Here is a 24,653-nt window from a genome sequence, read left to right on the forward strand (position 1 = left end):
TCACTCATTTTACAATGACCCCTCAACCTTTGGTCTAATAACAAAAATGCAGCGTTAATGTATGAGGTAAGTGCACATCATAGGTTCGAACTTTGCCATATAATCAAAAACATGATATACTTTATGAGTGCAAAATGGTATATATATAAAGGAGACATATTCATTATTCATCCATCGAGCTTCAAACTGTTTGAAGTTTTACTAATTCTCAAAGATTACGATTTTGACCTTATTCACTCAACATTAACCACAAGGTGTGCTTCTCCAATATTGCCACTTGGGATTCTACTCTTGCTCCCCAATCTCTTTGGTTTTGATGACAAAATCTTGAATTTCATAAGTGTAGCAAGTTGATTCACAGAGTCCACAATTTCTACTGAATTTGACACTATGTCTAGCATAAGTGAAGCAATTCTTGTTGATGGAAGTAGTTTTTGCAACTCTTTTTCTTCAATTAAACTACCATTTCTAATTATGGATCTTAGTTTTTCAGATGATGTTTTTGCCTTCAGAATATGTGAACCAATTGTTGGATAAAGGGTCATTGTCTTCATTGACATTGCTATTTCCTTCAATGCACTACCACACTCTATGCTCATCTTTGTGCATGGTTCTTGAATTATTCTCCTTCCCTCTTGTGTCTGAAAAAAAATAATTAAACATAAATTAATTGATACACTAATATCACATAAGTTGGTGTATGAAACATTCCACGTTCATGTTATCATGTAGGGTTTGAAAAAAGGGTCACCATCTGGAAGGTTGTGATCTAGATAACATACCTGACACAAGCATCAGTGGTTGATTCTGGTGGTACGGTGGAGCTAGAGATTTAACAATTTATATATAAGCAAAAAAAAAAAAAAATTAATTTTTCCTATCTAGCTACATAGTGTTATTGTTCAATAAACGGGGTTCAATTGCCCCTCCTTGCACCTCTGAAAATTTTACTGTTGTTCCAATACTTCCTTTCACACAACATTCCGGTTGTGTGAAGTACATTGATAGTGTATATAAGAAGGGGATCCTTGGATCAACAATTAAATTGTCTTTATGCGACTTATGTCAATTACTAATGCTTGTGTTAGGATAGGGTGCCTCCACATTACACCCGGCCCCTTAAGGCGAGACCCTCCCATAATTTTGAATAAACGTGAAATATTTCGTGTATCGAAATGTTTTTCTTTTACATGAATGTATTGGTTTAGTATAATTACCATATTGCAAGAGGTAAGATCTGAATTTAAAGCATTGATTTTAATGGCACATTCACGAACAAGATCTCCAATTTTCAAGTATTGTCCCCATGGATGTCTATATCTGAATTTTCCATGATGTGGCTCCCATTTTGCAAAATTGACCTATTAGGGGCAAAATTGTAATTGTCATTAGAACTCTATATATATTGAATTAATTGTACTTTTATTAAATTTTATTTTTAACTTCTCAAAATTTTGACCAAATAAGCTAATTAAATATAATTTGTTTATGACTAACCAGATTTTCTTCACTAGCTTTTGAGTAGATAACACATTTGTATTCCTCAAGAGATATTCTCTCTAGTTCTTCTTCAGACTTGACATCTATTTTCTTGAAGTATTGAGTTCCATATCCTACAAATTAATACAACCAAATTTAATAAACAAAATATTTAGTATAATTTTATAAGCTCAGAATCATGTCATTATATCAAATCATATAATATATAGTATTAGTTATGTTACATTGACTCATACACTAACATTGGTAGCTATTGGCACACATAACATTGATTTGTTCAACTTCTAACAATTTTTTAATACACTCTAAATGATTATTATATTAAATAAAATAAACTTTAGTCATGTCATTTTGATTTGACAAGAGGATAACATTTTGGTGATACCTAGAATGTCACACATCGATTAAAAAATTAAGTTGTTGTCTTATTATACTATGGTTGATCATTTTCATGAGTTAATTTTGAAATTGAGTTGAGTCTGAATTTCATCTTTTTAGATCATGTATTTAGAGTTGAATTCATTTATTCATATTATTGGTTTTATGTTGAACTCGTTGTTATACTATATTTGTTTCTAGATGTTCAGGATATTAAAATGTGTCACGCCAGTTTAGATAATAAACATTTGTTATTACTCTTTCGGTGTTAGTTCTACTAGTCAGGAAGTATTAGTACGAAAGAATTTCCAATCTTATGATTTTAAACTAATAATATATTTAGTAAATATGTTATGTAAAATATTGAAATTAGAAAGCTATCGAATACATAAAGATTTTTTTTTAAAACGAACTAAAAAGAAAGATGACACCTTCCACGGAAATTCCAAGATCTTCAATATTTGTGGCAATTAAATTGTGAAGATCTTCACCAGCCCATACCGGGTATATAACCACATTAAACATGATCGCCGCCGCGCCCCCAATAAGGATCGTAGTTACTCGGGTAATCGCCTTATCGAGCACCACAGGGTCCCGATACCCCGAGACGGAGATCATTGAGAACGTCAAAATAAAAATGAGAATGCCATAGTCATATCTGGCTTTCAATTTTGGTACGAATCTCAAAAATGTTGCTATCGTAGCTGTTTTAACCCATCACCAAAATTAATCACATGAAAGTACTTGTTAGGTATTTATAGTACTTACACAAATAAATATAGAATTTAAGTTATATATAACGTCAGTATTAAAACGTTGATTTACCTACTGAAAAAACAGATAAACCAAGTATTATTGGTTGCAATTTGTCTGATCCTGTAAAGGTAGCAAGTCTATGAGCTGCAACACCTAATGAACCAGCTAAAAATGTTGCAAGTCCTCTATTAACTCCTTTCCCAAGTGTTGCTCCTAAAATAATAAAATAAAATAAAATAAATTTAGACAAAAGTTGAGTGATTAATTCATAACCTCTTTAGACAAAAGAAAATATTTATGATAACAATATTTTTCCACGAAAAGTTTGATTGTGAGTTCGAGTCACCAAGAAAGCAAAGATGGACGCTCGTAGGAAAGGGGTTAAAAAAGATACTTTATACCATTAAAACACTACAGAAATTAGTGATAGACAAATTATGTAACTAAATAACAAAATTCGTTGTTAATCCTATTTAGTAACAGACTAGAGATGGAAAAAAGTTATGTTTAACTATATAAGCAATATAGCGAGAATTAACGACGAAGTTTGTATCTAATTTTAATTTTTTTTAATTTTGTATAACCTATTAACATGAAGGAACACTACAACCCTTCAAATCATCTTTCATTTATTATATATTACAAAATATTTGATGATCATACGTGAAATTAATTAACCTTTACGATTCGAATAATAAAAACTTACCAACAGAAAACTCGAAGACGACAACAACAGTTAAAACAGCCCACATTGAAGAAACACCAAATCCTTCATAATCAAACAATGGTTCAAAGTAGTAAAACAATGAAACCAATGCAATTGCTAATCCAACTTTTATTGAATGAACTAATTTTCTTGGATCTTCTTTAGCTATTTTCTTCACATTACTCCCAAATGAACACATTTTATTAGAAGCTTCTGGAAATTTCTTTAAAATCCCAATATTTTCTTGATTTTTCATTGCCATTTCTTGAAATTCCCTAAAAAAAAATTGTTTTGTTTTTGCTCTTCTATAGTGAAGTTGATTTTATTTTTGATATATATAGAGGAAAATTAAGGAGGACAAAATTGGAAATTAATTTTTAATTTCTATCACTATCAATCAAGCTATTTATTAATGTGTACAACAAAAAGATACCTGTAAATAGATTGACACGTTTTCACATGAGGCCAACTTAATGGTGACAACTTTGTAATTTTGTATTTATTAAAACCATTATTGTTATGACTAATTATTGTGACTAATCTATATAAAATTTTGTTGGATCTTTCTTGAAGCATAATGTTGAATCTCTTGTTCGATTAATTTAGATTTGTGTTATATATATATATATATATATATAGGCAGAATGGTCTGGTGGACCCTTGTACTTGTATCTAATTGTATTGTGAACCCTTATACTTATCCTTTTGTCATCTGGACCCCTGAACCCATCCAAACTCAACATTTTAAACACTTTTTTTGATGTGGCATCCTATGTGGAAAGACTCCACATGGAGCGTGTGATACACACAAGGTAAGAGCGTGAGATGCCTTAAAAATAAAGTAACGGTCAGATTTTGACCTTTAAAGGCCATCTTTCTTCTTTATTTTCACTCAAACACCATTGTTGGACAAATTTGAGCTTTTTTCTCCTCTTTTTCTCGATTTTGTCTTTTCAAATTTTTTTCTCTTTTATTTTTGGTGCCTTTATTTTTTCCTTCGATCTACTCATCTTTTTTTTGTGTGTGATTCTATTGTATTTTTGTTTCATCTTTTTTTTTTGTGTGGTTCTATTGTATTTTTGTTGGTTTGATTTTGTTGGTCTTCACAATGACGGTTCGATGTTGCTACTGTGGAATATATGCTGAACTAAAGACATCAAGAACACCAACTAATCCTGGAAGAATGTTTTGGGGTTGCCAAAAATATTCATCCGGTAATGGGTGTGGATTCTTCCGATGGGCTGATGCAAATGATTCAACATGCCAAGAACAATACAACACTAAGAATCCATCAACGAGTTCAGGGCAAGGAAGACAAGGAAGACATAGAAGACAAGGAAGGCAAGGAAGACAAGGATCAAACACTAGTATTGATATCACTGTTATTGTGATTGTTGTTATTTGGTTTGTAGCCGTTATTTTTAAGATATATTAATTTGTACTAGGTGTTATTTGATAATGAAATGGACTGCATTTGCTTTAGAAATCTAAATAGCAACTTCATTCAAACACAAATTCATACAGAAAAACAAAGTCTTCCTAATAGCAACATAACACAAATTCATGTAGGCGCCATTCATATACAAAAACAAAGTCTTCCTAATAGCATAACCAAAACAATTGGGATCAAGTCATTAATCAAAATAAAGTTAGTTGGGATCAAGTCATTAAGCTAAACCAAGTGAAATCTAATGTGTGCCTTGAGTGCTTCTGTAACTCTCCTCCCGTAGCTGCCTTTGAGTAATTGCAGCTCTTCCCTTCCACCTTAGTCCATTGGGTTTGTAACCAAGATCAATATTGGTAGGAGTTGAACTTGACAATGTAGCACTATGTAATACCCTATCAGTATTTCCAGACTGAGAGAACAACAAAAATCTTAACTTAAAGATGAGCTAATATCAATTAAAGCAATTTAATGTGTTTAAATGATAAAATACATACCCTCGCAGTTACACTGCCACCTGATCCAAATAAGAGACCATAACCAGTTGTCTTTGCTTTTTTTGGTCTTGGTTTCTTATATGCAAGAGTTGCACCACCTCTCAAAGCTGTGCTAGTCTTTCTTTTTTGGCCACCTGCACTAGAAGTTGATTGTTGACCACTAATTAGACCTGCACTTGGAGTGCAACCTGCACTTGGACATGCACTTGGACCTGCACTTGGAGTGCAACCTGCACTTGGACCTGCATTTACACTTGACTGGCTTCCAGCAGTTGCAGCACTTGCAACACTTGCAACACTTGTTCCAGCAGCAACATTTGAAATTGTAGCACCTGTTCCAGCAGCAACATTTTTCTACAAACATATTTTAAAGTCAAAAGTATAACAAGAGTAAAATTCAGTAACAAAGAGACATTAAAGCACAACTTACCAGAGTTGGACATCCTTTCTTGTTATGTCCAAAAGTCTTACACACAGAACATTTCATTTTTCTTCCCTTCCTTGTAGCCTTTCCAAACTTCTTCTTAACTGGCTCATCACTATCTTTTCTTCTATTTTTTCCTGGTCTTCCTGGCATAGCTGTAATTTCAGGTGGTTCAATGGCTGGTCTATCACTTTTTGGCCACATCTTCATGTTTGTCATAGGTTGAATAAACCTATTATATGCTTTCAAGTATGTTTCCTTCTTATACCAGTGATCAACAAATGTATCAACAACCCAATCCTTATAATGAATTGCTGTAAGTGCATGACCACAAGGAATTCCCTTTAATTGCCATGACCTACAACTACACACCTTCTTTCTTAGGTCAACAACATGTTTATATGGTGGATCATGAATCTCAAAGCCAAGATCACCATTAAACTTTACCTCACAATTATCTGCAATTTCAGCATTTTTTCTAAGAATATCCATAGCCATTGGTGCTACATCAGTAATCCATTTTTCTGAAAATTCTCTCATGTGATTCATTCTTTCCATAACTTTGACTCTTATTTCCTCTAGCATAGTGATTATTGATTTGAACCTAGCACCTAAAATCCAACTATTGAAAGTCTCACACATGTTGTTCTCAACCACATCACACTTGCTATGTTCTTTAAAATATGCCCTACACTATGCTTCTTTGTTATACTTTAACAAAGCTTCTACAATGCCTACTCCTAACTCACTCAAGTCATCAAGTTTGGACTGTAAAAGTACCTCAAATGATGCCCTGGCAACCTGCCAGAATTTTCTTCTCCTTTCTTCACCCCTCCAGTCTTTCTTCCAGTTTGCCCATATATGCCTAGCACACCATCTAATTTCAGCATTTGGCAATACATCAATAAGTGCAAGATGAAGACCCTGTCAAATAAAGAACATTTGACATACAACAATGTTAAATATTAATTACTCCAAAAATGAAGAAATAAATTTAACAAATAATATAGTAATACCTTTTGCATATCAGACATCACTGTTAGTCCTTCACCTTCTGTAAGCTCCAAATCATGTTTGATGCACTTGAGAAACCAAGACCATGTGTCCTTGGTTTCTTTATCAACTACTGCCCATGCTATAGGGTACATCTGATTATTTCCATCTTTGGAAATGCAAGATAACAATTCACCTTTACATACACTTTTAAGAAATGCACCATCTAAACCAATAATCCTTCTACACCCTTCTTTCCATCCAATTTTTAAGGAACCAAGACAAATATAGATGCTCATAAACACCTCTTTTCCTGGAATTGTGTTCTTGGATGTCCTAATAGATACAGTAGTTCCAGGATTTGTGGTCTTTAATTGCTCAGCATAATCATACAACCTAGCAAACTCCTCTCTGAAATCTCCCATATGTTCATTCATAACTCTCAGTTTTGCCTTTCTACAACTTGTCTTACTAACATACAAACCATATTGCTTTTGTATCAAAAACTGAATCTGATGTAGTTTGATGGTAGACTCACTCATAATCCTCTCCTTGTAATGTTTACTAATCCAAATGGGGGTACACAGTTTGTTTCTTGTTCTTTTAAAACACTTATGGACAGGAAAATATGTTTTAACACTGAAATTTCCAGTGTTACCATCAATACTTCCAAGAATATGCCAAGGACAACCTTTTTTATTACACTTTGCCCTTATCCTTTCCTTCTCATTAGGTTTCAACTTAATATTAACACCCTTCTGAATAGAGTAAGTTTGCAGTGCCTCCCTGAACTCTATGTGATTCAAAAATACCATATACAGTTGAAATAAAACCTTTTTAGCAGTTGGATCAAAGTAGATCTTTGTACTTTCCTTCCTAGGTGCTAGATCTACCACTTCATCATTCTCAACAGGATCCCCTTCATCTTCACTAATGTCACTACCAGGATCTGAGCTATCAAAATAAGGGTCATCACCACCCAAATTGCCTTCAAATCTCCTCCTCTTCTCCTTATAAATGTCTTCAAAACCAGCATCTATACCTACAGGACCAGATGGTATCTCATCTAGATTTACTCTAGCAGTCTTTTCTTTAACTTGTTCTTGAATATTAGACTGCCTAGCTTGAAGCAACTCCTCATCCAAATCACTCAAATCATCAATATTTTCATCAATATCATAGAGTGAATCAGATTCAGAATGTTCTTCAACTCTAGGGGCAGGGGCTTGTTCTTCAACTAAAGGGGACTGCTCTTCAACTAAAAGGGGCTGATTTTGGTTTAAATCCCTATTTTCATTTTCATCAAATGGTTGAGATGAAGACACATCAGCCCTATCTATTTGTGGGGAGGATGACAGATCAGCCCTATTTTTGTGTGGGGAGGAGGACACATCAGCATTATCTTGTTGTGGAGATGAGGACACATCAGCATTAGTGCTAGGCAATACAAGTATCTCCTCTACAACTAAAGGTATACTAATGGGATGTACAACATATACATCAACAAAATCAGCACCCTTCAAACCATTCAGAAAGTTTAAAACATCAGAATCAGTATTTAACCTGTAAAAAACACCCTTCTTGTTGACTCTACATCCAAATGTCTCAACATTTTCAACACCTAATTCCATTGCTATTTTATGAAATAACATAATATGCAACTCATCTACATCTATATTAATCTTTTCAACACTACTGATTCCATTGACATACCTTAAAGTAGGATTAGATACAAAACAGCCCCCATAGTGAAATTGAAGTGTCACTATAGTTAAAGCCATGACCTTACGATGCCTGTAAAGTCAAAAATAATAACTACAGTTAAACCATAAACTTACCATGACTGTAACACAAAAATTCCTAATTTTTTTAAGGAAATAATGAATTGTTGTAACAGTTAAAGCCATTAACTTACCATGACTGTAATTGATGTAATAATGCTCAACTAACACTATCAATACCCAAGACAATTGACCAGAAATAAAATATTAATTTTAGTTGAAATTGGGATTTTACGAATAAACCCTAGAATCTACTCGAATTCACGAAATATGCCATTGAAGTCACTCAAAGTCATACATCAACTAAGAAAGCATATTACACTAATATTACATCTAAACCAAAGTAAAATCCCCAAAAAATTTCAGAAAATCGAATGACAATCGACCCTAAAATCAAACAGATACGCGCGAGAAAATGAAAAAGATCAGAACTAACGCAAAAGGCAAGAACTTACAACGAAAATCGGAGTGGAACTGAGCTTCAACTGAGCGAAGGTTTGGAGGAAAATCACAGATGAACGTCGCGGAGAGGAGAAGAGAAGAGGAGAAGAGGAGAAGTGTAAAAGTCGCGAAGGTTTGAAAAATTTCGCCGGAGTTAGGACTATTCTTAGTTTAAGGTGAGTCATTTGCCACGTGGAATATAATATCATACGTGGATTATTTTTTTTTCTTTTTGGCCAACGTGTACGTGTTTGTGCAACACGCTCCATACCACATCAAAAAAAGTGTTTAAAATGTTGAGTTTGGATGGGTTCAGGGGTCCAGATGACAAAAGGATAAGTATAAGGGTTCACAATACAAATAGATACAAGTACAAGGGTCCACCAGACCATTCTGCCTATATATATATATATATATATATATATATATATATATTGTGTTCGCTGTCTACTAGAAATTTTTCACATGTTATTTCTTTTTAGGATAGTTGTTTAGTACATGACCCTTTTTATTTGTTTCTTCTGAATCTCATGAACATGAACTAAATATTCTTTTGAGTAAACTAGAAGTTTTATGAGAAAATGTTCCGATTATGTTCTAAACTCTAAAGCTAATAAGTTATTGTAAATATTAGATGATATTATTTGTCTGATATTTTATCTATAAAATTGAGAAATATATAAATAAATATAATTAATTAGATTTGTATCTGACAACTAACGTTATCATGATGTAATTTCACAAGAATTGTATTTATACTTCTAAAATTAGTGACAAAATCTGTATGATAATTGATAACGGATTGCCTAAAAGGGGTCATTTGCATAAATTAACCATTTGTTACATGAGTTTTTTTCCTTTCATTTTAACTAGTCAAATTCGAAATATCTAATTAATAATAAAAAGAATCATATTCATTCTAACACATTCATTTATCGTATTATTATTATTATTATTATTATTATTATTATTATTATTATTTGTTTGTTGGTGAGTTGCAATTAAGTCAAAAAAATTAAGTTGTAGTGTACTTGGATTCTTTGAACTGTTTACAACTGTGTCTAGGTTATTTGACTAGGAAGTTGCTTGTTGTTACACGATTCTTTTTTTTTTTTTTAAATATATATATTAATAATTAAGAATCAAAAGAAGATTCCAATAGCAAAGTCTTTTTTTTTTCTTTTTATTTCCCATCGTTCGAAGCCTGCATTGGAGTCCCGATTAAATTTGAATTTCATATCGCAGGGCTAATTCAGGGGTGATACTCCCAACAAAATTTTCTCCAACCCGAGACTACTGATTAAGGATGAAATAGTCTCATCACTGCATCACAACCCATTAATAAAGTGTCTCTTTTTCATTGTTTTTTAACTACTCAATAATGGTGTATGTTTGATGGGAATTTTTTTTTCTTTTTTATATTTAGTGGCTGCAAGTGGGGAATAATTATATTATATTCATAATAATACAAAGTTTTAGGTACTTTTTAGGCACCCTTGTTGTCAAAAAGGTCATCTCACCTATCCATTTACATGGATTTGAGAATCTAAGGGTATATCACTAGAATTAATAGAATTTTGAAAAAAGAAAATCTTGTTTACAATTTGAATAGAAGAATAACACAATTCGAAAAAAGAAGTTGTCAAAATGTTTAGGACTAGGCCAAGAGGGTCTTGGAACACTTTATTTTTCTTCTTATCGAAGTTATTTCACAAAAAAAATAAAATTGCTAGCATAAGGAAGAAGGGAATTGTATATTACATTCCGGAATGGATGAATTGTTGTTGAAAAGGAATTATTGAATTTTAATTAGTAAATGAAATAAATTTTTTCACGACCAAGATCTCTGGTTCAAGTTCATGATGACTTAGCCTGTGACAAAGTCAAGATTTTCAGTAAGAGATTAAAAATATAAAATAGTACAAAAAAAACCCAAAAAGAATTCAATATTTGTATAATGTATATTTGGTTGAGGTATTTTAATGAATCTTTACACAAACAGACACTTGGATTTATTATTTACTACTACTACCTTTTTTCTTATCCCGATACATATAGATTATTCACAAATTGTACACATTTGGGTTTGGTGTCTACAACTCATAACTCAATATACATAAATTATACATTGATGATATACAATTATATGTGTTACATACGTATATTATACCGTCACTAGCTATTTTTAGTTTAAGTTGATAACTATTTAAATTATTTTTTCTTTATAAAATGGTTTAATGTACTTAATTATGCCTCGGTGAACAAAGTATACTACATACTCTCTTCATTCCTACGTATTCTGAAGCTCGTCACACAAAATTTACCTCGTGTAGTTTATGAATTGTTATACTGAAACGAGACGTTAATTTCTCTTTCAACAACAAAAAAAAACATAAAAATTAAATGTTTTTGTTAATATACATCTTGTTCTACGTAATAAAGAACAAATTGTTCTCTCCTTCTCCATGGGAAATAAATATAAGATTTATTAGTATTATATTATTGTTATTATTATAAAATATTGATGATTATGTACAACTACAAAACTCATCATCAAATAAATTGATTGATTGATTAGTTAATGACATATTAATAAGTAAAATATGATAAGGAGAATTAATTATAAATTAAAGATAGCTTATCTAAAGTGAGGTCACTTCATAGCAATTGTTGCAAGTTGAAAGTGATAATGTGAGTTAGACAACTTAGACAAATAATTCTCCACCTTTATTTCGAGTTCGAGTTATGAAATTAATTTTTTTCAGGTAAAGAACGTAAAAAATTTCAATAGAAGGTATAAGAGAATAAATAGTAATAAGAATCAATTAAATTTGTTATAACCATTGGCAATTAAAACCCAAAATTTTAATTGTAACTTTTTTATAATATGAATCTGAATTAATCGTAATAATAAATTATGAATATTGATTAAAAAAGTTGGGAAACTCAAAGTTGATGACAATATAGTTGACACCTTTGTCTTATTATTGTTATATATTAGATTTTTGGTAGTCTTCAAAAGTAATTGGACTCTTTATATCGACTAACTATATTTGTCTTGTTCTTTTAAACAATTTTAGTAATACTTCTTTTCATTTCTGTTGTTGAACAATTTTGATTATGTATCGTTTCACTGATAAAAGTTGTGGTAGAGATTTGACTTTTTAAATATAAAAAATAACATTATTAAAAAGCGTTTTCACTTTAAATAGGTTTTTCTTAATATAAATTCCGATTAATTGAACTTAATCACAATAAATGAACATTGAATGAGAAATTAAAAAAAAATTATTGTGTCACTTGCATTTCACCGTTCTTAAATGTATTTTTTGCTCTTCTTTATTTATAATAACTTTATAAAATAATGATTCGACATAATGTGTGCCTAATGCAATAACAGTGAGGACTCACCTTGTTTGGATGGTTGTTACCCGTTATATTATTAGTTTAAATATAATATTTGATTTGATTGTTACTTAAATTTTATCGTATCGTATTTATTTAAATTCATCGTTAGATAATGGTGAAAAGACCCATTTTATATAACGATTGATTTGGTGTGATCGCATCGTTACCTTAATATTTTCTTCTCATTTTGTCTTTATTTATTATTTAATAAAATCATATGTCATCTATTATCCTACATTTTCATAGTAACTCTAGTTCATACCTACTTTTCTTGTAGGTTTATCATTCAAATTATGGATATGTGATATTATTTAACAGTTTATGTGATATTATTTAACAGCTGAGAATAATATAATCTATCCAAGTATTGCATTCATTAAAACAATACAGTACGATACAATAGAACACAATATGATACATTATGAAACAATACGTAACAACCATCCAAACAATGTGTTAGAAATCCCAATCATATGTTTTGAAATTGTGCGTGTTTAAAAATGAAAATTTTAAGTTGTACACTATTTTTGAGGGTCGAATATCGCTATTTTTGAAATAATAAATCACAAAATAGAAATTCAAGATTATCTCGACTTTTTTTGATAAATGACTATGGGCCTTGTTGAGTAATTGGAAGTCCAATAACATCAACATGGGCTCAAAAGCTTATTGTTTGTATATCTTCTTTCTTCCACAAATTTGCAGTGTAAAAAAGCTCCATTTCCATGGCGGCAGATACTGTAACGAACCTTGAACCGATTCATACCTTCTTCAAGAACCTCGAAGCTCGACAGACCTTACTCACCACCATAACTGACCTCAACAAAGCCCTAACCACCCATTTCACCAACATAAACAATACTCTCTGTCAAAAATCGGAAACCCTCGATACTCATGTCAAAATTTTCAAGGATAAGACGGAAGATGCATTACTGAAGATCCAGAATCGAGAGAATGCCTTACCCGATCGGGAATCGAGCATGGGTGCTCGAATTGTGGAGATGAAGGATGCTGCTATCTCTGAGATTGAGAGTTTGGGGGATTTAAGCGAGAAAAGCTTGGCTGAAGTGTTGAGGAGTTACTGTAAGAGAATGGATGCTAGCGGCCTTGTTGGATTTATTCAGACTAAGAGGAAGGAGCCTACGGGTTTGAGGATGGAGATTGCTGCTGCACTTGAAAGTTCTGTGGATCCAATGAGGTTTGATTCTTTTAGATTACTCTATGATGCATTTTGCTTAACACTCTATTTGGATGGTTGTTATGTATCGTTTCATAATGTATTGTATTGTTTCAATGAATACAAAGTTTAGATAGATTGTATTGTTACATAATGTGCACTGCAACTATTTGAACAATCAACCTATAAGATGCATTCAGACTAATATTCTTTAAATCAGAGATCAATAAACAGTTGGTAAGTAATAGGAGATATTTTCAGCACTCTATAATGCCCAAGTTGTTTTTTTAGAGTGAAACCATTTCATTCTAGAATCTAACAGTGACTCTTGCTTCAAATAAGCTAGGCACTGAAATGGCATTTAAAGAACTAAAGGGATCACTCACTTCATTACATAATGGTAACATGTCTCATAAATCATGAACCAAAAAGATTGTAACTTATAACTTCCAAGGTGCTTGACATAAATTTTAAGTCCATCCTACCGTATTCCAAGACATAAAGCAGAAGCTTATCTTCATGTCAGCACATTTACATAAGCTTCTCCACTCCATCTAAGGTATCAGGGAAAAACTGATGCATATGTACCAAATAGAATTGTCAAATGATCACTTTAAGGTTATTCCCTATTGTTTCGACATTAATCCTAGGGACTTAATTGACCCTATAATCAGGGTTGGCTTGTCTTTAAATTTTTGCACCCACATACATATGGACTATGCTGAAAGATTGCACCGACTACTTATATGATGAATTAGCATCTGTGTTCACACACTTATTTTTGTTACTAGTAGTTACCTTTTTGTGATATGGTAAAAAAAGTGGCTCTAGGACAAAGGCAATAGTTAATAGCAATTCAATTAAATATCAAGAAATGAATTATGGCTGTGAATAAAAATCAATAGACTGTGAAAGGAGTTCTATGAAATAAAGAGTAATAGTTTGTCGTACACTCCATTGTTAAAAAAAAAAGTTTGTTGTAGTCTCTGTAGATATGGGTGTGCCTCAAGAAGGAGCTCCAGACACTAAAAGATGGAAATATTCCAATTCACAGTTCTAAAATTATGTTGCATCTTCAACACAAACATGCAAGGCAACACAATATTTCCTAATGAGCCAATGAATGTGTTGAACATAAAAGGATGAGCTAAACAACAGTGATCTGGATTAATAGCTTTTGGTTGCTCAACTCTCAGTTGTTGGAATAGTCTATGGAAGTTATCCATTTGTCTTTTTGTCTTATAGAAGTCTTTAGGAACTTTCTCTTTATCCTTTGACTTCAAATATTTATTTTCTTGGAGAAGTAATTAAAACCAAACAGTTAGAAGATTTTCTCCCTACTGTAACACTTCCTTGGCTTTCACAGTTATGCATCTTTATAGGGTTTCTATGTTTGTTTTTTGTTCTTTTTTTGGGGTTTGGATGACGGGGAAGGAGACAGGTTTGGTCAGAATCAGAGTTATCACTGCATATGTCAAAGCAAAGTAGAGACTTCGAAGCTCATATTGTATGTTAGGTGTTTTTGGTCATCTTATTATTATCATTCTTTTTGCTGGGTCCTTCAGGTTGATCTTGGATGCAGCAGAGGAGTTTGTGGGGAGGAAGGTAGAGAAGAAGGCGATACTGGCAGATAGGAGGTGGGCTTGTGATATGTTAATTCAGTCAGTTGTGCCAGCTGCGGAAGGGGGTTATGGTGCAGGGAGGAGTTTGAAGGAGAGGGCAGCAAGGGTGTTGGAGAAATGGAAGGGAGTTTTGGGCGGTGGGGACAGAAGCAGTGGAGTTTGCGCTGCTGAAGCAACAATGTTTTTGCAGTTGGTTATCGCATTTGCGCTAAAAGAGAGGTTTGAGGAGGAGTTCCTTAGGAAGCTGGTGCTGGAATTTGCTAACAGGAAAGATATGCCAAAGCTTGCCGTTGCCTTTGGATTTGGTAACAAAATAGGAGGTAGGTTCTTTAATGAACTACTTAAGTTGCTATTATCTGTGGAATTAATGTCATAGAAAACTTTGATTTCCAATATCCTCCATATAGGCATTACAAAATTTGAATATAGTTGGCTAGAGAAACTTAAACTGGATTGATGCGGTAAGATATAGTATTTGGTTTAAGATACTTCTCTTACTTTGCTCTGGAAAATATTCAAATTGGGAAAGGACCTGTTTAGTGTTTTGCTAGCAACTGGAATATATAATGCAGAATTTTTACCCTATATTTTTTTAGGTTTTTTACTTTTTGGTGTAGTTCTTGTATTTGGGTTTTTTTGTGTCCAAATATAAATCAAATTACTATTTTATAAAAAAATATATATGAACAGCCTGACACTTGGAGTTTCCTTCTCTTTGATCAGATATTATTGAAGAGCTGTTGAAGAGCGGCAAAGAGGTTGAAGCAGTTTATTTTGCTACAGAGTCTGGATTATCAGAGAGATACCCTCCACTCTCACTTCTTAAGTTATCTCTCAGGAACTGCCGAAGAAATGCTAATAACATATCAAAGAAGGGAAAATTTAGTTCAGCTGCAGTGGTGCGTATATTTCTCTATCCAGCCCCTCCTTTCTCCTTCACTGTGGTTGCCTGTCTGTTTTCCTTCTTTTTAATTTCAATTTTTGCCCAGATGACAAAGTGATATTCAAGTATATTATTATGTTTCGTAGATCACAGAGGAGTGAATCCCCTGGATCCAAGGAATGGAGAAAGAATTCTCTGTTCATTTCCTTTCTCTGTATCTTTTATTCCTTCTCAGTTTTAAGCGAAGTCAGTTGCTGGAAGATTGCAGATTAATTTGATGACTTATAGAATGCCGGGGAGGGGAGGGGAGGGGACGAAACACTAGGGGAGACAAAAACATTCATTGGCAACGCCTACTTTTTTTCTTCTTCTTTTTCTAAATTCGGGGACTGGGCTGGTACTGTGATTGGACTGGTCCAGGATACATGGCCCAAATGATGACCTGTTCCATCCCCTAAACCCGTCAAACCCTATCAAACTGGTACTGGGCCAGTCTGGTACATCTCGGCGCAGTGGACACCCTTAGTGTAGATGTCGCATAAATATTTTTTAACAGCGAAACCTGCCTATGTTATTTTAAAGCGAAGTTTGGGGAAAGACAGTCATCGATGACAGACTATCATTTCCATAAAAAAAGTATATTTTGTCGGTAAATTGTAAAAGGAGGAGGGTACGCTCCATAAGACTTTAAGTACCACCTCAAAATTGTCCAAGCACCTTCTGCTGTAAATCCTTTGTGAGATACTCAGTTATTCCTGTGTCTACTTTATGAATCTGTTCTATTGTTCTTTATGTCTTCCCTCGTTTTTTATATATTTGTTTGTCAGTATTCGATAAGAGTGACTTATATCTCAGGACAAAGCTAACAGCATAGAGTTGGAAGCTACTAAGGCTTTAATAAAATGTGTGGAAGATCACAAGCTTGAACAAGAATTTACTTTAGAAGGACTTAAACAACGGGTAACTGAGTTGGAGCAGGCCAAAGCAAAAAAGAAAATGGGCACAACTCCTGAGAACAAACCTTCAAAAAAGCGGGGTCGTGGAGGTGGCACTGGCAGGTCCAGTGGTCCGTCCACCTCTCGGCCTGTTAAATCTGGAAGATCATCAAATGCCACAGCTTTCCGCTCCAGGAATCCTCCTCAATCACATCAGGCTCCACCAATTAGGTATACAGGGGCACATAGCTACACCAGCCAGAGTGTATATGAGGCACCTAGCGCGGTCTCATATGCTCCAGCTTATAGCGGTACTCACACTCAAAGTCCAGCTATACTTGCTCCACAATATGGATATGCACTTCAAGAAGCTGGAGTTAGTGGAGTGCGGAGTTATCATGGATCATATGGAGGGGAGGCTGGTTATAGTGCATATGATTATGCTCTCACTCCTGCGGCGCCTGCATACCCACCTTCATACCCCCCACAGTAGTACCAACTACTCAAAAAGAATCCAGATGACATTTGTAGCTGCACCTTCTGTTTTATACATAGAAGGTATAATTTTAACATGTGCGTCCACAGTTTTTGACTTTCTTAAGGCTATGCTTTGCTTAATTATCTTTTGCATCACACTTTTTGTTCTGCATCTTTACTAGTAAAGCTATAAAGATTGTTCCTCTTGCTATCCATTGCTCCTTTTGTGGTGTATTTGGACGTTGGAGAACTACATTATTAACTTCATTCTGCCGAAGTAGGTTTATGTCAGGTTCCTTGATCATTTGTAAGTAGGTGTTAATGAGCAGATTTTTGTACTCAGTTTACCTCTCTGGTGTCATGAGCAAAAAGACATCGGCTTTATAAACGAGTAAATTAAACAATAGTGTAATGCAACAAAAATGATATTTACTACCAAATGTGTTTTAAAGCAAGTGTCAAACTGATGGTCTCTCTTTTGGCTCAGTACTATGTAGTTATAATCACTTTTCTTTATTTGTTTTGTGTGTTAGATTTTGATGCTTCACTATCTGGTTGGTAAAATTCATTTATTTTTGACTGACTCATCCCGTTGAAGCAAGAGTGAGCGCGAGAACTTTGGAGCGTCTACATGTTATAATTTTCTTTCCTGTATATAGTTTGTCTGCAATTCTTTATGAAGTAAATTGTCCCTGCAGATGCAAGTTCTGAAAGTTTTGCGGTGCAGAAGGAAGTGTTATAGATGGATATTGATTCACCTCTTCTGTAGCATGTTTTAAGGTGTACCTTTAATGCTAAAACTATGTATAGTTTATTGAGGAATGTAGTGGTTCATTTTAACTTAAAAGTCTGTAAAACCATCTTTGTTATTCCACATTGTGAAGAAAATGAAACTTTTCAGTTTGCAATGTCTCAAATATAATTTACAAGTGGTTTTATAAAGATTTGAGTGTTGAATGTTCAAATTATTTTGTCTATGATCAATTGTGAAGTTGTTGTAGTAGTAGTACAATTTATAAAGCTTAATAATTTTTAAGTTCAATTATTTCTTTGTAGCATGGAATATGCCATCACAGAGGATTCACAAATTAAACAGTTCAATTTGCTGTAACATCATGGTATCATCTTACATTTTGGCTACATTTCCATAATCATGGCCAAGATTACTAGATACAGTCCCATGGCCCATAAGACCGAAACTCGGACAACATATGTAATTATTGAAACTATCGCTGCTCAACCATGGTCTGTATTCAGCCATGGCCATCAGTTCCTTGAAGAACAAAATATAACATTAACAAAGACAAAAGACAACAGATTTCAGTGCTTGATAGCGATTGAATTCAATTTCTCAATAAAAAGGAAATTTGTCATCACAGTTCAATTGTCTTTCTCAAAATTAACCCCAAATGACAAAATATGAGGCAGGAGCAATCAAAATGTATAGTGGATACAGATAAGACCATAATAGCTATGTTAAGCTTCAATCGATAATAGTGTAGCTTGACAAAGTGCTATCACTTTTACTGAATCGAACTACCAATTTCCAAATCGACACTCTCCAAGATTCCTGTAAATACTTCACATGTCTCTATAACTAATATCACTATTCCCGATTAACAAAGCCAACGCGTATCCCTAGTGAAATAAGGAATCATCTACCTTCCTCCTTCTGTTCTTTTAAGCGCACAATGTTTTTCAACCATTGCTTCCATGCAGCATCTTCTTGCTGCTCAATCCATGAAAGGAAGGAGCTATCAAGCAAGCAGAAGAAATTGACATAAAGGAGCTGATATCTAACTGGTATATAGCGGAAGTTGGCCACCTGGACAATAGGCCATATACCGCCCTCTAGTATTAAAGCCGGAAGAAAGTCTCTCTTCACACCTTCAACAACTTGAGCAGTATTTTTGCCAGTGGAGTAACCCATATATGTGAAAAAGACAAGTAAATCCAGGGGCCCAAAGATTATACCATCAAGTGCTACTTTTGTAGCAACAAACCGCAGGGATTTAGGTTGCATTTGAAATCTCAGTCTTATGACGCGATCCAACCCTTCATACCTAAACAGATAATACAGTGAGATCCATTCACCCCAAACATTACAGAAGTAAAAATTATCTGCAGTCTTTTCAATGATAACTCAAGAATATTACTTTCAGTTGTCACAACATAACAGTAATTTATTGAAAACAAAAAATGCTCTAGCACATCAAAAAATTAGTTCCTAGTGCACATCATAACAAAACATAACATCACTCTACAGAGACATAATTCCAATAAATCCTTTTTATTTGGTTTGCGTATTGTCAGTAAATCTTTTGTCACCACAAGTTCAAGTACTTACGCCTGTCGGTTCTACTACTAAATAAACTAGTGAAATTTTATTTGGCAGGAAATCCAATATCAGGAAAAGAATTCGTCTCAGTCTGACCCTGATTTAACAAACTAAATGACAGTTTATTTGGCAGGAGAATCCGATATCAGGAAAATATTTAGTCTCAGTCTGACTCTGATTTGAATTATGTTATGCCAAGTCTTCAAATACATTTAGTCAAACAGACTAAAGGCCTCACTTAATAAAGGGAGGAAGAGGGCACTAGTCTGAGTACTCGTTAAATCTATAAGCATCCAGAGATTAAGATAGAATTTAAACCTTGAAAAACTGCATAATTGAGAGCAAAATACCATAAGGCATTAGTTCTAAAACTAAAACTCCGGTATTTATCTATTAAATGTTCAAACTGGATCCAAAATCTACTACATTCTACTTCAATGAAGTGACATAAATCAATAGATTACACATTTTGATTGTGGTCCTTAAAGAGAGGAAATGAAGATATATCCAACATGCCACAATAACGTTCTAATGCTTCTTTGACCAAAGCTTTACAGAGATAGATGTGAAGGAAGACATAATTCCACTATGCAATTACTGCTAAAAAAAAAAAATCTAACTGCTAACCTACGTAAAGTTGCAGGAAGCTCATTTTATCAGAAGCCAAGATAAGAAATCTATCCAACATTCTTATTTAAAATAAGGTTCAATCATAGCAACACATATAAGAGCCAAAATAAGAGTACATCCCTCTGTGGCATTACTAACTACATATGAAAGGTTATGCAGTAACAAATTGTTGAACAAAGTATAGCAGCAAGTATGAAATTGACCTCACAATTACTAGTTAGTTACTGAGGTTTTCTAATATATAAAGATTCTAGATTAAAATTGATTCACATCAACGCCCCATTTCGAGAAACCTCAAGAGGATAGTTGTGAAGGCAGAAGGTCCAGTAAATTTGAGACTACATTTTTTACTTATTTGATATAGGAAACAAGTATATTCATGTTACAGAGAACATTTGATAACTGTGACACAACAATGCCAGTATGCCAGACATGAGACAACCCCTTGAAAAGAAATGCACCCCATGAAGAAATACTAATCACAGAATACTGCACATCAAAGACAAAAACAAGGTCATTTCGTGAAGGGTGGCAAACCAGTGACCTACATAGAAGCAAATGAATAAAGAAAGGTCTACCAGAAGTGGCCAACGGGTCCAACAAATGCAAAGCCAAACAAGCTCGTTGTGGCAACTCGTCTCCAGTTGATTGCAAATTCTTTATCTTCATTCTGCAGTTAACAAGAATAACATTTCCCAATAAATAATATCAGAGGCAGTCCAAAAGGGCTAACACAGCTATTTCAAGAAAATCAGACTGCCTAAATTTTTAAAGAGGAGATTCATGCAAACAACTTCAGTACAACTAAAATAGAAAGGAATCAGATCTGTCCAGATTTCAGCAATCACAAGAACTAACAAAGATTGTAGCAAAGGACAAAAAGAAGGGGGGGGGGGTGGAGGGGGAGGGGGAGGGGGGAGAAAGAATTATAGAACTTTTTATGAAATTTCTAAATATGTAAGTTCTATTCAAAAAAGTTGAAGATTCTATGTCCGGATTCTCACTGAACATGAGTTAATTTGACGCTCATACTCCGAATCAAGCCAAACAAATTGAAACAGAGGGAGTAGTTGTGTATCAGTAACACAAGAAAAAACACTTAGTCCTTCATTTTGTTTCTTTTCTGTTAATGGAATCAGAAACACTCAACCACTTATCTAACATGCATAATAAGCAAATTCTGAATCAGCATTGCAGTCCTCAGCAAAACTCAAAAGTTGTTAAAAGTGGGATTGACCCTTGAAGCTAGGTGTTCTTTATACTAGCTGCTTCATCTTGCTAAGGCAGAGCTCCAGTGCACTCACCAAAAGATAAGGTGTGTGTTGCAATAAAAATCAGCCCATTATTGCTTTTTTACAAAAGAAAATTAGGAAATTAGAATGTAAAGGAAAACTAGTAATTAAGTTGGATATCTCCAGAAGGGACAACAAAACAGGTCGTAAACTCTAATAAGAAACTTAAAATTGTATCGTTGTATGTGAATCCAAATTTACAATGGTTTTAAGTTTAGTTGACATGGGTTCACCTTATTTATATTTAAACTTAGAATTGTAAAATTGTACCATGTATGTGAATCCGAACTTACAATGGTTTTATGTTTAGTTGACATCGGTTTCACCTTATATATATTTAAAATTAGAATTGTATCGTTGTATCATGTATGTGAATCCGAACTTACAATGGTTTTAAGTTTAGTTGACATCGGTTTCACCTTATATATATTTAAACTTAGAATTATATCGTTGTATCATGTATGTGAATCCGAACTTACAATGATTTAAGTTAAGTTGACATCAGTTTCACCTTATATATATTTAACTTAATTGTAGTTTTTCAATCCACTGAATGTTGTTTGTTTTACAGTTACATTTTGTAAATTCTTCCAAATCCATTGTTCTTCAGTAAAGCTGACAAACTATCAAGAAGTACCCTCCTAAACATTCTTTATGGGAGGGCTAAGAACAATGAATGTGGATACGACTAGCCTTTTTAAATTTACGAGTTGAACAACAATGAAATTCTCCTGAATAATACCTTTGACAAATTAAACTTCAGAAATTACTATCTATAATTCACATCATTTCCATTCAATAAAAGAAGGAACATAGAAGAAATTTAATATTTTGTCTCGTCAATATTTTTTCTGAAGAGGACCTAGTCAATATTTCAATTTGAACTTTTATTTGATGAGAAGTGTATCTATGAGCAAAATTTGGACTGAGAACTTGTGAAGTGGTTATCCTAATCTTCTCTATATCGTTCCAATTTTATCATATTGATGTGGCTGACTTAATCACTAAATAGTAAAATAATAGTCAATACAAAGAAATTGGTGTCCTCAACTTGTAATTGAAAAGGATTGTGAACCCGTCGGTTGTCAAAGGAAAGAGCTTTTCTGACTATTAAATAAAGTGAAAACAGCATGCCTTGGGCAAAACAAACTCAAAGTTTAGCACTTATAAAGATTATTAGTAAGTTCAGATGAAAGAGGAGTAGCAATAGGACAGAATATAAAAGAGGAAGGGTAAAGGAAAAATGGCATGTTTTGTTAGAAAGTGAAAGAGGACGAATGGAGGAAGTAGAAATCACATTTCCAAACACCTTGAAGCGTGGGATAAACACAAGGGACGTAAAATTATTTAGCCTCGTCCCTTTACCCTTCCCCTCTCCCTCCTTCAACCAAACATTGGTAGAAGCAACAAAAATGTTTTTTTTATGAAGTAAGTTGTTTCATTACCAGCATCAAGAAGATGCAAAGAGTACAAAAGTAGATATGCTAGCTCTATTACATGATAAAAGTTAAGACCTGAGAGCCAGCCACAAAATCAAAAAAAGAAGCAACAAAAATGTTGTAGCAAGATGCTACGAGGCTGCAGAATATACAAAGTGCTAGCATGTCAATCTAACATTACTCATTGGTCGATGATGCTATTTAAATAACTTTAGATGATAAGAATAGTCCTTTGTAGGTCCAACTACTCTTAGGTCCTTAGGATACAATAAGTCCAAACCGGAGAACAGGGTAAGGAACCATTGAGATCTTAACTCCTCACACTACGATTTGACCATCTATGTTTGCTCGGACTCTCCAAAAACGTCAATGGGTGCTTGTTAGATACTACAAAAATAGTGCATTTTGGAGAATCCAACATAAGTGCAGCAACATTTTTTGATAGTCCAACCAACATAGTCAACCATCACCTCTTTATCCCTCAACTTAAAAAACAACAACTATATCTTGCTCTCAAGCTAGTCTGGTCGGTTTTATAAATCATATAAATTTTGCTTTATTTAGATTTCTCTTCTAAAGGGGTACCAAGCTACAGGTACAATAGAAACAAGGACTCATACAAACACCAAACATACAAGGTTGTTACTCTTTCCTTCCTAACAACTCCAAGAAAATCCACATAACAGAGTCCAAACTAACTACCAGATCACAAAAAAAATCCATGTACTAATACACACACCAGAAACAATGAATCGTATGCCGCTTTGTTCCTCCAAAAATTCAATCTTTACCCCTTATTCCAAAACCCCAAATGCTAAATTGACAAGAAAACAACCCCAATACACCAAAAAAGGGAAAAAAAAACAAAAACTTACAGGATGAAGATGATGGTGTTTCTTTGCAGTATAATGAGTGACGGCTTGAGCAGATACGTCACCGAGACCCCAAATAAGACCGGAGCTGATGACCTGAGTCTTCACCGGATGTAAAGCCAAGCAATTTTGGTACCATTTCCACAACCGCAACATGTAAAAAATCCAAACCTAATACACAATGCACAAGGAAGATTGAATATTGATGGCTGCTGCTAATTTTGCCTTCTTTTGACCCTTCTTTGACAAAATAAATCCCAATGAAACAACCCTTTCTTCCCCTTTCTTCTCTCCCAATTATTACCACTCTTATTAAATATCCTCGTTTCCGTTCATTTTTACTTGTTCACACATTTTTAAAAATAATAACAATTAAATATTTAAAAAAATTCTATCATACATCTGTTTAGTATCATTTTACGAGAGTCAACCTAACTAATTTTTGAAATTAAATTGTACTAAATTAACTCAATATTTTAAATTTTGATGTTCGAAGATTATAATAAAAAATATTGTAAGTTACAATTATTTTTATATATAATACAATTAAAAATACATCTTAAAATATTGATAAAAGTTCGGATAGTTTGACTTTATACAATGTTTGTTTTGATTGTTACTTAAATTCTATTGCATCGTATTGTTTAAATCCATCGTTAG

General features: G+C 33.5%; 3 protein-coding genes, 1 non-coding gene and 1 pseudogene across 5 annotated transcripts; 2 read left to right on the forward strand and 3 right to left on the reverse strand.

Moving 5' to 3' along the window:
- Positions 1-233: 233 nt before the first annotated feature.
- Positions 234-3,620, reverse strand: LOC125818521 (aluminum-activated malate transporter 2-like). Its single transcript, XM_049498008.1, has 6 exons — positions 3,341-3,620; positions 2,704-2,847; positions 2,310-2,582; positions 1,498-1,613; positions 1,218-1,361; positions 234-641 (listed from the first exon to the last, which is right to left on the reverse strand). Exons 1-6 carry the CDS (start codon positions 3,600-3,602, stop codon positions 234-236), a joined length of 1,347 nt encoding a protein of 448 aa, XP_049353965.1. The 5' UTR covers positions 3,603-3,620.
- Positions 3,621-5,289: 1,669 nt separating this feature from the next.
- Positions 5,290-5,768, reverse strand: LOC125818493 (uncharacterized; annotated as a pseudogene).
- Positions 5,769-13,025: 7,257 nt separating this feature from the next.
- On the forward strand, positions 13,026-18,359 carry LOC125818513 (FRIGIDA-like protein 4a). 2 transcript variants are annotated; one of them, XR_007442400.1, is made up of 5 exons: positions 13,026-13,526; positions 15,071-15,447; positions 15,851-16,026; positions 16,866-17,503; positions 18,121-18,359. XR_007442400.1 is itself a non-coding variant. In XM_049498000.1 (4 exons), the coding sequence occupies exons 1-4, from the start codon at positions 13,054-13,056 to the stop codon at positions 17,436-17,438; spliced, it is 1,599 nt and encodes a 532-aa protein (XP_049353957.1). In that variant the 5' UTR covers positions 13,026-13,053; the 3' UTR covers positions 17,439-17,635. The 2 variants fall into 2 exon arrangements, 1 of the variants encoding a protein (XP_049353957.1); XM_049498000.1 differs by lacking the exon at positions 18,121-18,359 and having other exon boundaries at positions 16,866-17,635.
- Positions 17,551-17,680, forward strand: LOC125818526 (small nucleolar RNA snoR136). The gene has a single exon (XR_007442404.1). It is a non-coding gene; the product is annotated as a small nucleolar RNA snoR136 (small nucleolar RNA).
- A 445-nt stretch (positions 18,360-18,804) lies between the features above and the next one.
- On the reverse strand, positions 18,805-24,264 carry LOC125818517 (uncharacterized). The gene is made up of 3 exons (XM_049498004.1): positions 23,997-24,264; positions 20,969-21,060; positions 18,805-19,485 (listed from the first exon to the last, which is right to left on the reverse strand). The coding sequence occupies exons 1-3, from the start codon at positions 24,147-24,149 to the stop codon at positions 19,077-19,079; spliced, it is 654 nt and encodes a 217-aa protein (XP_049353961.1). The 5' UTR covers positions 24,150-24,264; the 3' UTR covers positions 18,805-19,076.
- Between the last annotated feature and the right edge of the window lie 389 nt (positions 24,265-24,653).

The sequence above is a fragment of the Solanum verrucosum genome, unplaced genomic scaffold, assembly GCF_900185275.1.
Source record: "Solanum verrucosum unplaced genomic scaffold, falcon-dt-bn FXZP01000462.1, whole genome shotgun sequence".
Classification (NCBI taxonomy): Eukaryota; Viridiplantae; Streptophyta; class Magnoliopsida; order Solanales; family Solanaceae; genus Solanum; species Solanum verrucosum.